The sequence below is a fragment of the Stomoxys calcitrans genome, chromosome 5 (genome assembly GCF_963082655.1).
Source record: "Stomoxys calcitrans chromosome 5, idStoCalc2.1, whole genome shotgun sequence".
In the NCBI taxonomy this organism is placed as follows: domain Eukaryota; kingdom Metazoa; phylum Arthropoda; class Insecta; order Diptera; family Muscidae; genus Stomoxys; species Stomoxys calcitrans.
In genome coordinates this window covers 84596800-84612131 of record NC_081556.1, presented here as the reverse complement: position 1 = coordinate 84612131, position 15332 = coordinate 84596800, and the positions used below count along the sequence as shown (strand labels likewise).

Here is a 15332-nt window from a genome sequence, read left to right as displayed (position 1 = left end):
GGCAGAAATAAACACTCTTTTACTTGTTTAGTTTTCAAGTCTAATATTGAGTTGCTGTTAGTAAACAGTAGTGTAGTGTATTTTTCTCTACAGCAGCAAAAGTGTAATAATACAAATTAAAAAACACTTGTCAATGTCTTAATTTGATTTGCGTATAAAAAACAATTAACTTACATTTAAACGACCAAAACCCATAAATTAAAGTAGTTTATGGTTTTTATTATCTACTAGCTGAACCGGGCCCGCTCCGCTGCGCCTTCCTATGGAACTTTATATGGAACAAAATTATCCTTTGAATATTTATTTTCAACAATTAAAGAGCTTCTAGTGCAATACGATGTTACGAAAATAGTATATGTATATCGCTTTACTAACAGTATTACAATGTAAGAACCTTTATCTGAATTCCATATGACCTTTATGGGACCACGCATTCGCTCAGAGGGTTTAATTCCATTCTAAAAAGAATTTATTTCCCCCCGATATTCTCGTGATGTCCGATTTAGGAGTGTTTTTGGGAGTGAGGTGGTCCCCTAGATACTTGGCCCCGAAAAAAAAATAACAACATCGTGCTCTTGTCTCAAATACCATTTATTTTATCCCCATTTCGCCGTCGGTTTAAGTAGAGTTTATAGGATGAGGCGTCCCCCAAACACTTGGCCCCAAAATTGGTTATCAAATTAGTTTTCTAATCTCAAATACCCTTCGTTTGAGCCAAATACAGGCATGGTCGATAAATTTTTAGTCTTTAGGGGATTTTTGAGAAAAGAGCGGTGCCCCAAGTACATGGTCCCACATTTCGACTTTCGTATTCTACCCCCAAATACCTTTATTTGACCCCTATATTGCGATGGTCAGCAATTACTTGCTGTTTGTGGTCTATTTTGAGAAAGGGGTAGACTCCCAGAAAAGTGGCCTCGAAAGTGGCTATCAATTTCGTGCTCTACTTCCCAATACCCTTCATATCAGCCCCACATTGGCATAGTTGGAAAATATGCCCGATTTAGGGGTTTTGGGGAGTGGGGTTGTTCCCTTTAACACTAAACCCTTAAAATATAGGGACATCGTGCTCTATTCTCATGTGTTTATATATCATTTATTTGAAATTAGATATCAAATTCGTTTTCTAATCTCAAATACCTTTCATTTAAACCCCTTATTGCAAAAGTCAGCAAACATATCCGGTTTGGCGTATTGGCCGCAAAAACTATCAATATCGAGCTCCACTGTCTTGAAGACCCATGATGTCTTGGTGAGCAAATACGTCCTGTTTGAGGGTTGTTATGGTGATGAGACGTCCCCTAGACAGTTTGTCCCGAATGTTGATATCAGATTCGTGGTCTACTCTCTAACACCTTTCATTTCATTATATTTCCATAGTCGGCAAACATGACCGGCTTGGGGGTGTTTTGGGGGATGGGGCGGCCATTGAAAGTATATATCAGTTTCGTGTTCTACTTTAAAATACCTCTTATTTGAGCCCCATATTGCAATGGTCAGCAAATACTTCCTATATGGGTGGTGTTATGGGGGTGGGGTGGCCACATAAACACTTTCCTGAATATTAATATCAAATTCGTGCTATACTCCCAAAGACCTTACATTTGAGCCCCATATTGCTATGGTCGTACATTTGTCCTCTTTGAGGAATATTTTTTGGGGAGGGGCCGCCTCCCAAATACTTGGTTCCACATTTGGATATCACTTTCGTATTCTACACTCAAATAGCTTTTTTTAAGTCCCATATCATCATGATCAGTAAATTAGCCATGTTTGGGGGGTGTTTTGGGGAAGGGGTGCACCTCCAGAAACTTGGTCCCACAGTTGGATATGAAATTCGTATTCTACTCGTGAATACCTTTCATTTGAGTCCCATATTGTCATGGTGCGTAAATATGTCCGACTTAGGGGTGTTTTGGGGGTTGTGGTGGTCCCCCAAACACTTTGTCCCACAATTGGATATCAGATGGGTTTTCTAATCTAAAATACCTTTCATTTGAGTCCCATAGTGTTTTTATTGGTCTATATATATATATATATATATATATTGTAGGTTTTGTGGGTGGGTCGCTCCCCCCCCCCCCCCCCCCAAGGTATCCCATCCAAAATTTGGATACTAAATTTAAGTTTTTAGGTTACTAAAACAGAGCACACAAAATTTCGCTTAAATCGCACCACTCATCTCCGAGATCTGGCGTTTCTGAAAATGAGGGTAAGGTGGAGGGTCCAATTTCCGACCCTACAAAGTATGTATATTTCGAATTGACGTAAAATTCTAAGACGATTTAACGATGTCGGTGTGTCTGTCCGTCTATCCGTCCGTCTGTTGTAATCACTCTAGAGCCTTCAAAAATTGAGATATTGAGCTGAAATTTGGCACAAATACGTCTTTTTGATGCACGCTGGTTAAGTTCTTGAAAGGACTAAATCGGACCATATTTGGATATAGCTGATATATTTTCCGATTTTCCGATAACTGTTCTAATGACTGTGAAAACTTTATTTTCCATCCGATTTTACTGAAATTTGCAACAGTGGGTTATTTTAAACCTCCCGACAACTGACCCAAATATGGTTCAAATCGGACTATATTTAGCTACCATATAGACCGATCTGCCGAAAAAGGGTCTGAAGACCATAAAAGCTTTATTTTTTAACCGATTCCGCTGAAATTTGAAACAGTGAGTTATTTTTAGCCTCGTGATACCCGACCTAAATATGGTTCAGATAGGACTATAGTTAAATAAAGGTGCCATATAGACCGATCATCCGATAAAGGGTCTGAAGCCAATAAAAGCTATATTTATTACCCGATTTCCCTGAAATTTAAAACAGTGAGTAGATTAAGACCTCCCAACATTCGACCTAAATATGGTTCAGATCGGACTATATTTAGATATAGCTGCCATATAGACCGATCTGCCGATAAGGGGAACGAAGGCCATAAAAGCTTTAGTTATTACCAGATTTCGCTGTATCCTCCCTCGTATACATTGGTATAACACAAATATTGTAGGTTGTATTCAAGTATCACGTATATATTCTATTTTATATGTAGACAATATTTATAGTTAAGCACTTAAGCAGTCCTTGACAATTTCCAAATAAACTCCACCTTTTAGCTGTAGAAGAATTGATTTCGCCTCAAACTCTGGTTTAAGCACAGTAGCTTCGCACACTCGCACATGATGATTTCTTAACAAATGCAGTAGTCCACATTTAACCTGCAGCAAGCCCAAACGTACTCCAATACAGTTATGAGGACCCATGCCGAAAGGTAAATAAATGCCGGGATTAAGCGATTGCTTGTTTTCGGCTGAAAACCGTTCTGGATCAAAAGTGGTGGGATTTGTCCAATACTAGAAAATAAAAGAAATTAAATGAGGCTTTTTTATTAGCAGCATAGAAAATTAGGAAAGTATACGATATTTATTTTCGTCATTCCGTAGCTCACATATATTTGAAAAAGTTATTCGAAGAACTTGATAAATGCGATAAATGGTGAAGTGTATACAAGGTTCGGCCCTGCCGAACTTAGCACGCTTTTTCTTGTTTGTCTTCAGTTCAACGCTAAAATTCGTTGAGATTTATTTGTTTGCTGTGTACGGATGGAAAATATCGTTGGTCCAACAGTCGGAAAATGTAGCCTCCTCTTCGAATAACGGGTTGAGGCTAAATACTTCGCCGGGGCACAAAAAAGGGTGGTTATCTGCACCAGATTTCAACATAGAATTAATTCACAAAGCCAAATTATTGTACACAGATCAAGAAATAAATAAACAAATCGATCACGTTTGCTTGATATTGAAAAGCTGCAAACACAACAAATGGCAACGGCCTGACTCAACTGCTTGATGAAAGCACTCCTTGTCCCGATGACATAACGATGCAGTTGCAAACCATTCCCCACTCCATAAAAATGACGCAAAATTTATGTTTATGCCTCCCTCATCAAGAGCGTAGAAATTCTACTGATGCCAAGAATGCGGCATATTAAGAATGGGAGGTATCTGGGAGAATAGAAAGGTCTATTCCGCAGAAGGAAAAAGGAAATGGAACAAGTAAAAGCGTGCTAAGTTCAATGACTGCAGTCCGATTAATGTTTAAGCTCGATGATAAGGGCATACTTTTTTATGCCGAGTCCGAACGGCGTGTCGCATAGCGACACCACTTGATAGAGAAGTTTTAACATAACAGTATACTTCACAAATGTAGCCAGCACAATCCGGACCTCACCATTGTATTTTCATTGTCCTTCCAGCTGTTTCGTTGTTCCACAGTGTTTCATGCGCGTTCGTAGCTCAAGCTCTTAACACGGAATGCGTCGACCCGAAAGACTTCGGTTTAACCAAGTTTGTTGACGGCAGTCCTTTGCCCTTCACTGGCAAATCGTCAACTTTTTCATTCCCCTTATTCCGCTGTGGGCAGGCACTTAAACGATGCGGTTGGTGCCATTTTTAGAGATGGCGTTAATCTCCTTCTTTAACTCCAACACTATTTGTGACTTTAGACCTTACCATCCTAGTTGTTATAGCTCTTATGGCCTGTTTACTTTCCATTAAGATGTTCACACTCGATATCATTGAGTTAGCACCACACCACCTCACGTATTCCGTGATTGCCCAGATCTCCGCCTGCAGGACCGTATTATGTTCAAACAGTCTAAAACAGATCTCAGTCCCTTCCAGACCCACTCTGTCACCTAGCTTTTATCCATCCGTGTAACATGATCTTCCAGACGGCAATACTAAGGTTCCGTCAATCCAAGAATGTGCGCTGGCAGCAGTGCATCGCACTGTCAGGTATCCGATCGGAAACCTCTTTTATTCCTTCCAGGTTTTCTATCGTCGCCTCGATTATACCGCGATAGTATGAGCTGCTCCCATCGCCCTAAGTCTCATAGTCGCAGGGGCTGCCTCACACTTAATCGGTATGTCTGTGGGTCGGATGGTCCCCAGTGTTCTAGTGGGAATGGTCCCCGCCTATGCCAAGACAACATGTTCTCTGAACCTGTTGTATTATCCTAACGTTGCACTTTTGCTCCATAGCAGTCCACCAAACTACTGAGGCGTAACTAAGTATTGATCTAATCACGTTCATGTGGAGCCAGTGGACTATCCTTGGATTCGGACCCCATTTCCCCATAGTACCCAACATCTCCGAGCCCTCTCAGTACGTTCCCGAATGGGACACTTCCAATTAAGCTTCCTGTCGAAGATCACACCTAAGTATTTGGCCTTTTCAGATATCAAAATTGTTCTATGGAGGAAACGTGATGCTTTAAGTAGGCACACCTTCGTCTTCCTCGTGAACAGGCGTATTTCAGTCTTCTCTCGGTTAAAATTGAGATCTTTGGGTCTAGCCCAGTCATTATGCCATATGCAAGACCCATTCGACCCTTCCGCATAGCTCGTTCGGATCCTTAGCCCTTAGAAGTATTAAAACATCTACTGCGTAGCAGACAGGTTTAAATCCCTCCTCAGTCAGCATCCGTAATAGGTCATTTATGGTAGTTTCCCATAGGAGTGGCGATAAAATGTCCCCCTGTGACGTGCCCTGTGCCAGTTTCTCCCTTATATTTTTGTCATGGCATCCATAATTTATCCATATGTTACTTAGCATATGGTTTATCCATTCTCTAAGGACCCAGCCCACCCGGAACTGGCCTTAGGATTGCATCAATGTGTCGGTCGGCACATTATTAAACGCCCCCTCGATGTCAATGCAAACCGCCAGTGTATACGTTTTGGCATCGAAGGATTCTTCTATTTTATGCACAACCTCGTGCAGGGCTTGCCGGGCTTCGGTATAAATACTACCCTTGCCTCCTGCCAGGCTTTCGGAGTATATGCAAGTCCCATGTACGCTGTGGAAATATTGGCCTGGTGGATCTGCCTCCCCCTGCAATTACGCAGAAATTACTCCGGGTGACTTAAATGGTTTGAAGCTCCTCGAGGCTTCCTTTACCAAAAATTCTGTAATGATAAGCCTTTGATAATGATAATCCTTTGCAACACATCGAAATATCCATTTCCGACCCTATAAAGTATATATATTCTTGATCAGCGTAAATATCTAAGACGATCTAGACATGTCCGTCCGTCTGTCTGTTGAAATCACGCTACAGTCTTTAAAAATAGAGATATTGAGCTGAAATTCTGCACAGACTCTTTTTTTGTCCATAAGCAGGTTAAGTTCGAAGATGGGCTATATCGGACTATATCTTGATATAGCCCCCATATAGACCGATCGACCGATTTAGGGTCTTAGGCCCATAATAGCCTCATTTATTATCCGATTTCGCTGAAATTTGGGACAGTGAGTTGTGTTACGCCTTTTAACATCCTCCGTCAATTTGGCCCAGATCGGTCCAGATTTGGATATAGCTGCCATATAGACCGATCCTCCGATTTAGGGTCTTAGGCCCATAAAAGCCACATTTATTATCCGATTTTGCTGAAATGTGGGACAGTGAGTTGTGTTAGGCCCTTCGACATCCTTGGTTAATTTGGCTTAGATCGGTCCAAATTTGGATATAGCTGCCATATAGACCGATCCTCCGATTTAGGGTCTTAGGCCCATAAAAGCCTCATTTATTATCCGATTTTGCTGAAATTTAAGGCAGTGAGGTGTATTTTGCTCTTCGATGTTGGTCTTCAATTTGGCTCAGATCGAACCAGATTTGGATATAGCTGTCATATAAACCGATCTCTCGGTTGAAAAATTACTTGTACTTATAAGCATTTGGTCTAAATCGTTTGATATGTCTATATAGCTGCTACGGGGCATAAGGTATGCATTTTTCACTGGATTTTGACGAAAGGTTGTTCACATATATACCCGAGGTGGTGGGTATCCAAAGTTCGGCCCGGCCGAACTTAACGCCCTTTTACTTGTTAAACATTAAAAACACTTTTGCACGCTAGAAAGTAAACATCCACTATGCATAGAAGCGCGAAGAACGCATTGGGACTGTTTTATCGCACTACATCGACTTTGCTCTCTGCTCTGCTCTGCCTTCCCTATTTTATCCACAAGCATATTTTTATTGACTTGTATTTAGCCATTTTTATCGGATTAATCATCTTTATCGCACTAACAATCTTTATCGCACTGACAATCTTGGCTCGGCTTTCAGCACGCACTCTGTTCGCACCCCTTTGAGGTAGGCAGCAACTTTATATACCTCGGCACCGCCGTGAAATAAAGCAAAGAATAATATTGGCAAACAGATACTACGCTGAAAAAATGTTTTTACTAATTTCACAGTGAGTTGAAACGGATGGCCATATCCGTAAGTAAATAAGACTTAAAATTTTAAGATAGCATCTTTTTTTAAGTTTCAGTTCTGTGGCTCGTTTTCATTGCTTAAATCCTACGGATAACGAAAAAACTCTTTTCAGTGTACTTCTATACATATGTTTTATACACTTGCCTTGGGATCATAGTGCAGCCCATACATTGATATATACACAGGCATTCCATCCGGTATTGAGAATTCACAATAGGGCTTTAATGAATACGATTCAGCTTTTCCAGGTGGCCTTTGACAAATTCTCTGCAACACCGGAAGGACTGGATACAGTCTCAGGGTTTCGGATACAACCATATCCATATACTCCAGCTTGTTTAAATCCTCATAGGGAATTTTCAACTGATCCGCCCGGGAAAATGCTGTACGTATTTCGTCTTTTAACCTTTTTTGAAGATCAGGTTGTTTAGCCAACTCTAAGAGGGCATTAGCCATAGTTGTTGATGATGTTTCGAAGCCGGCAACAGTCATTACCATAGCTTGGGCAATTAAACAGTACATAAAGTCTTTCATGTTCTCTCCCAACGAAATTGCCTCTCTTTTCAGTTTGACTAACATATCGATTAGATCAAAACGACATTTATCACTATGTTCCCTTTCAGCGATAGCCCTTGGAACGCATGACCGGAAAAATAGCTCAGTTTGAGGATACAACACTCTTGAGCCGAAAAACTTTGCCAATTTGGGAAAATATATGATAATCATATAATCAAAGGCAAGTCTCCAGTTGTAATCGGCCAATTTGCGCACCTCCTTATTCAATTCTTCTGCAGGATTTTCCAAAGAATTCGATTGGAATCCCAAAAGAGTAGTGGCAATGATATCTGTAGTATAGCGGGCACAAAAATCCTTCATTTCAACTCGATATACGTAGGCTTGTTGGTCAAGATGATGCTCCATATTCTTGCAAACATTCTGTATGAGGTAGTACATATTTTTCAGCTTGGCACTCGTAAATAAAGGATTTAGTTTTGTACGCATTTTCTTCCATATTGAATATTTGGTAAAGAACATTGACCGGGCACCAATTGGATCGTGATTCAAGTCCATTTCAGGGAATCTATTGGGGAAACTTTCGAAGTCTCGCACCAGCACTGACTTGATTAGCTCTGGATCTCTGATAAATAAACTGGGCTTGAAAAGATCATACACTCCCACCACTGGCACATCAATGAACTGGGGATCATCGTAGATGGTTTTAAGGTGATAGGCGAAATTTGTCTTAAAGGTTAAGAATTCTATTAAATTGCCACTGAATATTTTTCCAGGAACACTGGGAATAATATTTCGCCGTGACCAGTAACTAAACTGAACTTTGTAGCACACATATAAAGCCAATAGGAGGGCCAGAAATAGAATACAAACAATCGTACATAACATTCCGCAATGACAAAAGCACACCCTCAAAGTTGAAAGTAAAACTGCACACTGAACAACACATCCACCTAAGATTTAAACGTTTGATAACAAATCAAATATGCATTTTTGTACCCTACTTAAATACTGTGCTCACTCAGGGTATAATAACTCTGTGCAATGCTCAGAAAGAGAACAGATGGATGGAGCCTTAAAATTAGGTTAGTCAAAAATTTTGCCCCACTTGATTTTCCAAAGATTAGAACCCTGTGTGCAATACTCAAAAAGAGAACAGATGGATGGAGCCTTAAAATTAGGTTAGTCAAAAATTTTGCCCCACTTGATTTTCCAAAGATTAGAACCCAGGCCAGGACGAATCTTGAGAACCCACCACCATCGATTCCGCTATAATATGGGAGCCCATCTGGTTATAGGCCGAATTGAAACCTACTTGGCGCAGTTGTTGAGAGTCTTAACAGAAAACCCATGCAAAATTTCAGCCAAATCGAATAAAAATCGAGGCTTGTAAGGGCTCAAGAAGTCAGATCGGAAGATCGGTTTATATGGAGCTATATCATGTTCTAGACCGATTTGGACCGTACTTCTCACAGATGTTGGCAGTCATAACAGAACACTATGTGCAAAATTTCAGCTAAATCGGAAAAAATTGCCGCTTGTAAAGGCTCAAGAAGTTAAATCGGGATATCAATTTGTATGGGAGCTATATCAGGTTATAAACCGATTTAGACCTAACTTGGCACAGTTGGAAGATATAACATAACACTATGTTCAAAATTTCCGCCAAATCGAATGAAAATTGAGGCTCCCAGGGGCTCAAGAAGTTAAATCGGGAGATCGGTTTATATGAGAGTTATATCGGGATATATACCGATTTAGACCTTACTTGGCACAGTTGTTTGAAGTTATGACATAACACTATGTGCAATGTTTCAGCTAAGTCGGGCAAAAATTGCGGCTTCCAGGGCCTCATGAGCTATATCCAAATCTGAACCGAAATGGCCCATTTGCAATTATCAACGACCTTCATGATTATAAAGTACTAGCTGGACAGGGCCCGCTCCGCTGCGCCTTCTTTAACTCTCTAATATCTTTTTAGGGTGGGGACACTTCGCCCTGAATGTGGATATCAAATTCGTGCTATTGTAGCCAATGTCCGCCTATTACGCTGAACGCCAGCTTTCGAATCCTGGCGGAACTTCGGTCAAAATTTAAAGCGGTAGTTATCCCCTCTTAATGATGGCGACATCCCAAAGAGGTGTCGCACTGCGGCACGCCCTTCGGACTCGTCTATAAAAAGAAGCCCCCTTATCGTTGATAAACTCAACTTCAATCGGAAAGCACTCATTAATGTGGGAGAAGTTTGACCCTGCTCGGTCCCTTGGCAAATATTTTCTGTACTCCCAAATGCATTCCTTTTGAGTCCCATATTATCGTATTGGTAAATATTTCGGGTTTAGGTGGTATTTGGGGGGTGGTCACTTGTCCATTAAAGTAAATCTAAGATTCGTGCTCTTCTTTCAGAAACATTTCATGTAAGTCCCATAATGGTATGATCGGTAAATAAGTTGTGTTTGACGGTGGGGTGGACTCCAGGGTCTTTGTCCCGATAATGAATATAAATTTCCCGAAAATCAATAAATTTCCACCCCAAATAGCTTTTATGTAATAGGGAGGTATTTTAGGGTCGGCCGGCTCTCCAAACACATGGCTCTATATTGTAGTTATTAGTCTATATATCTATTGGGCGGCCCCCGCGTCATCCGTCCCCGACAATGTTTTTTTCTGTGACTGTAGAGTGCAAAAAATTTCGAATGAATCGCATTACCTGTCTTCGAGATCTGGTATTTTTGAAATTATGGTAAAGAGAAGTGCTTTTTAGGGGAGACAGGTACTTGGACCCAATTTACAATACCATATTCGTTTTCTGGTCTCCAATACCATTCATTTAATACCCTTATTGTGCCCATCGGACCACTTTCGGATATGGGTGGCGTTTTTGGGGTAAGGAGGAGGATCCGCCTCCAATCGATATCTAAAAATTATATAGCCTATGTTTCCTTTCAGACAAACGTATAAAATCTATGAAAACGTTAAGAAAATCGGTTCAGCCAATTATCATATAGTCATAATAGGTCTAATGGCGTTTTTGAGAGGTGGCGTGACCCCCTATACTTCGATCTGATTTCGTATGCTAGATTCGAAATCTATGCCCGATGGGTACTTAGACTCAAATTTTGATACCATATTTGTATTCTACTCTCCAATACCTTTCATTTGATACTAATATTGTAGCGATCAGTCCACTTTTGATTTTGAGTTGTGTTTTTGGCATAAGGGTGAGGGTCCGTCCCCCTTCCGATACTGAAAAATTATATAGCCTACCAGACCAACCTACACGATGTGCAAAAATTTCGAGAAAATCGGTTCTGCCGTTTTTGAGTCTATACGGAACAAACAAACATAGTCCCATATATCCGTGCCCATTTTGGGCGTTTTTGTGGAGGTGGGGTGACCCCCTCTACTTCGACATGAATTTGTATGCCAGATTCGATATATATTCCCGCATACTTTTCATTTGATACCCACATTTTACTTATTGGTCCACTTTATCAATAAATAAAAAAGCCTATTCCTACTTTCTAACCATATTCATAATCTTCTCCCGAATACCTTTCATTTAAATCCCATATTGTCATGATCGTCAAATAAACCTATTTTAAGGGGTTTTGGGGCTGGGGCGGCCCCTCAGGTACTTGGACCCAACTTTTATTATGAAACTCATACTCTACTCTTGAATACCTTTCATTTGAATCCCACATTGTCCCGATCAGTTCACTTTTATTTTTGGGTAGTACTTTTGGGGCAAGGGGAAGTGTCCGTCCCCCTCCCGATATCAAAAAATTATATAGGCTATGTTTCCTTCCAGACCAACCTACACAATCTGCGACAATTTCAAGGTAATCGGTTCAGCCATTTTCGACTCTATACAAAGCAAACAAACAAACTCAAATTGATTTTATATATAAGATTTGTGCAAAATTTCTAGCGGCTTGCTCTACGCATTCGACCCTATCGTGATTTCGACAGACGAACGGTCGGACGGACATGGCTAGTTCGACCCAAAAAGTCGAGACAATCAAGAATATATATATATACTTTATGGGGTCCTAGATCAATATTGCGTATATCCTATGGTAGTGGGTATAAAATTTAGAAGAAGGAAAATGTTAAAAGAACTATGCATGAGAAATGAATGTATCAGTCGATTGAGAACATTTTTTTGCTTTTAAACTTCAAATTATTTTCATAAAACACTTTTTAACTTTCTTGTTAGCTGCTTTTTGTTAATATACTAGTATTTTAATAGATTTTATATTCCTCCTATTCCTTTTTCTGTTCTCTTAGGTGACTCTTAAGAGTGAATGAGAAGAAAACGTCATATTACTAATCGTTGTTAGGTTAGGTTGTGAAGAGTGACAGTCCTTTAAAGACTCACATAGACAATTTTTAGTCCATTGTGATACCACAGTAGCGACAGACCAAGGCTTCTGGCGGGATTCGAACCCACAACTCCTGCACTGGTAATCCAAGCACGCTAACAACTCGGCTACCGGGTCGCCCTGCTAATCGTTGTTAGTTAGTTAATGTTGGTGTTATTTAACTTATCGTTGTTAGTAGTTGCCATTTTTCACTGAGAACAATGGTTAATCTATTATTATGTAACGTCTGTCATTTAGAAAAACTTCTTGATTCCATTTAGTCCTGTCCATGTTTCCACGTATGCTATCAAACCTACGCATTTTTGTACACCCATGGTCCATAACTTTTGATTGGAATCTATCTCCCATTTATGTGTCAATCCGAAGATGTCTGCCTAAATCCTTAAAATTGGTTAAGATTAAGATAAATGTTCTTACAATGATACCACCCAATTTACACATACGAGTATAGTGTATCATATATGTAGCTCAATACCGATCGAAATTTGCTTTTCACTTCTTGATATTATAAATTAACGTTTAGCGCATTCATTGCACAGTTACGAAACGGCGAGTCTAACGTGAAATAATTCAAATGCGACAATAGAGAAATGGTTAAGTATATGTGATTATCTAAGAACAGACTGAGTTAAACGGGTTGTTGTTGTAGATTTACGTATACATGAAGTTCTGAGCTGCCGTTTATGTTTAATATTGTTTATTATGAGATTAACTTACTTACTTACTTTAATTGGCTATGACAGAACATTTGTTACACTAGCTGAACGTAGAAAAGCGTTCTAAGCACCTCGATCATCGTGCGTTTGGTCGTCCCGGTTTGCTAGTACCACCGTGTTTGCCTTCAAAACACTTCTTTGCTGGAGCTTCTTTATGCATTCTGACAACATGATCTAGACAACGTGTAACTTTGCTATCGTCATCATGCAGCTCATGGTTCATACGACGCCTATATTCTCCATTAACGCAAACTGGTCCATATATGTTACGAAGAATCTTTCTCTCAAATACTCCAAGCACTTCCTCATCTGCTTTCACAAGTACCCATGCCTCAGAACCATTTAAGAGCAAGGGTAGTATCAGTGTCTTGTACAGTGTATTCTTCGTCTGTCGAGAGATGGCCTTGTTTCTAATCTGCTTACTTAGTCCAAAGTCCCATTTGTTTTCCAGTATTATTCTTCGCTTTATCTCAAAACTGATGTCATTTGTTTCTGTTAAGGCGGTGACGAGGTAAATAAAGTTGCTGACTATCTCAAAGTTGTGGTTCCCAACTTTCTCCATTTACCTTATCTGCTCGGTTGTACAAGGCGTTTTGGGAGTTGAAACCATCCTTTTTGTCTTATCTCCATTCACTGCCAAACCCATTTTCACTGACTCTCTCTTACGATTCTTTCAAAGGCTGCATTTACTACTTGCGGTGGCCGACCTATAATGTCGATGTTGTTATTATTGTTGTAGCAGTTTATTGTGTTCTATCTTTCGTCTGCTTGATTCTGTTGAGTGTCAAGACCCAGGAACTCTGCAACTAAGATGGGGTGCTTCCACAGGGATCTGGATCTGAGTCGAGTGGGTCTGGCTGGGCAGTTAAACAGGTGACGTGTATCGTGCGGTCCCTGATTACAATCGGGACAAACATCTTGCACGTCGGCATCAATCCTTGCTCTGTAGGAGTTGAGGCGGCTGAATCTGCCGGAACGTAATTGAGTCAGAACTTCTCTGGTTTGCCGGGGGAGGTAAATTTTTTCAGGTGCAATGGGAGGCGGTCGTTCTCCAAGGACTGCATGTTGTCTAGACCTGCTTGATATGCCGCTTGATCTAGAGGTTCTCTCTTATAGCGCTGAACCTCACGCTCTAGATCATGTAGATCTCCGTTAAGGTATCTGGGCGGGGGATATCTATCCACAAGATGATGATTTGTATGATCTTTGCGATAACAGCCCAAAAGGTATTGCTTAGACAGCATGTAGTTATGTCTTCGCACTGGTAGGATCTTTGTCTTTTGATGCAGGTGGTCCACATGAGAACTGAGGAGACAGCCAGTCACAGTTCGGAGGGCGGCAATCTGATAGATCTGAATATTATTCCGCTGCGTGTCACAAAGTGTCACGAGACCACACTGGCGCTGCATAACTTACCACAGACCGGCCAATTGCTTTGTACGTGGTCAACAAGGTTTCTTTGTCTGCACCCCAAGTGCTGTCAGCAAGTGACTTGAGGAGGCATGTGGGGAGAATGTGTTAAAGCTGTCAAATGTGGCGCCAAGTATTTTGGGACACTTGAAGGTCGGAATCATTTCTCCATCAACCATCACAGTTAGCTCAGTATTCACCTCACGCGTATTTGTAGTGAACAATGTGGCTGAAGATTTGGTGGCAGATATCTTCGGATTTCTTGCAGCGAAATATGAGGCAGGTTCGTTGAGGTAAACGTTCAAGTTATCGCAGATGTCAACAATGGGCGGCGGCCTGATGCCATGATCGTACAATCGTCCGCATATGACACGATTTCTATGCCGTCTGGAGGGGGTGGAATGGAGGATACGTAGAGGTTAAACAGTAGCGGAGATATCACCCCACCTTGGGGAACTCCCTGTTTCACTCTACGGTGCGTCGACTAAATTCCACAAATGACTAACGACCACACAGATAATTCGCGACCCAGCGTTTCAGGCCTGGCTGGAGGGACGTGTTGGCGATGTCCTCAAATAATTTGGCATGGCTGACCGTGTCGAATGCCTTCGATAGGTCCAGTGCCACGAGGACCGTCCTATCATATGGCCTGGGCTGATTGAAACCACGGCAAATGTGTGCGGTGATGGCATGCAAAGCTGTTGTTGTGCTATGCAGTCCACGAAATTCATGCTGATGCTCGGCGAATGCAAATTCTCCTACTAGGCTCGGGAGGAGTAATGCCTCAAGCGTCTTTGCTACTGATGAGAGAAGGGAGATCGGTCTGTACGTCTCTCCCAAGGTTAGGTTAGGTTGAAAAGAGGGTGCAGATATTAATCCGCCCCATGCCACTATGGACATACACCTAAACCTAAGTAATCGGATTGTTGTGCGCTCTAAAAACTATAAAGTAACCTCTAAAAAATTTTAAGTTAGGAATTCCGTGCTGCTTACCAAATCCTTAATTGTTTTCAATAC

The 15332-nt window shown here is 41.0% G+C and overlaps 1 protein-coding gene across 2 annotated transcripts; it reads right to left on the bottom strand.

Annotated features, from left to right (window-relative positions):
* Positions 1 to 3010: 3010 nt before the first annotated feature.
* Positions 3011 to 8749, bottom strand: LOC106092115 (cytochrome P450 6g1). 2 transcript variants are annotated; one of them, XM_013258878.2, is made up of 2 exons: positions 7436 to 8749; positions 3011 to 3359 (listed from the first exon to the last, which is right to left on the bottom strand). In XM_013258878.2, the coding sequence occupies exons 1-2, from the start codon at positions 8690 to 8692 to the stop codon at positions 3072 to 3074; spliced, it is 1545 nt and encodes a 514-aa protein (XP_013114332.2). In that variant the 5' UTR covers positions 8693 to 8749; the 3' UTR covers positions 3011 to 3071. The 2 variants fall into 2 exon arrangements, with proteins under 2 accessions (XP_013114332.2, XP_013114333.2); XM_013258879.2 differs by lacking the exon at positions 3011 to 3359 and adding an exon at positions 7220 to 7375.
* Positions 8750 to 15332: the final 6583 nt, after the last annotated feature.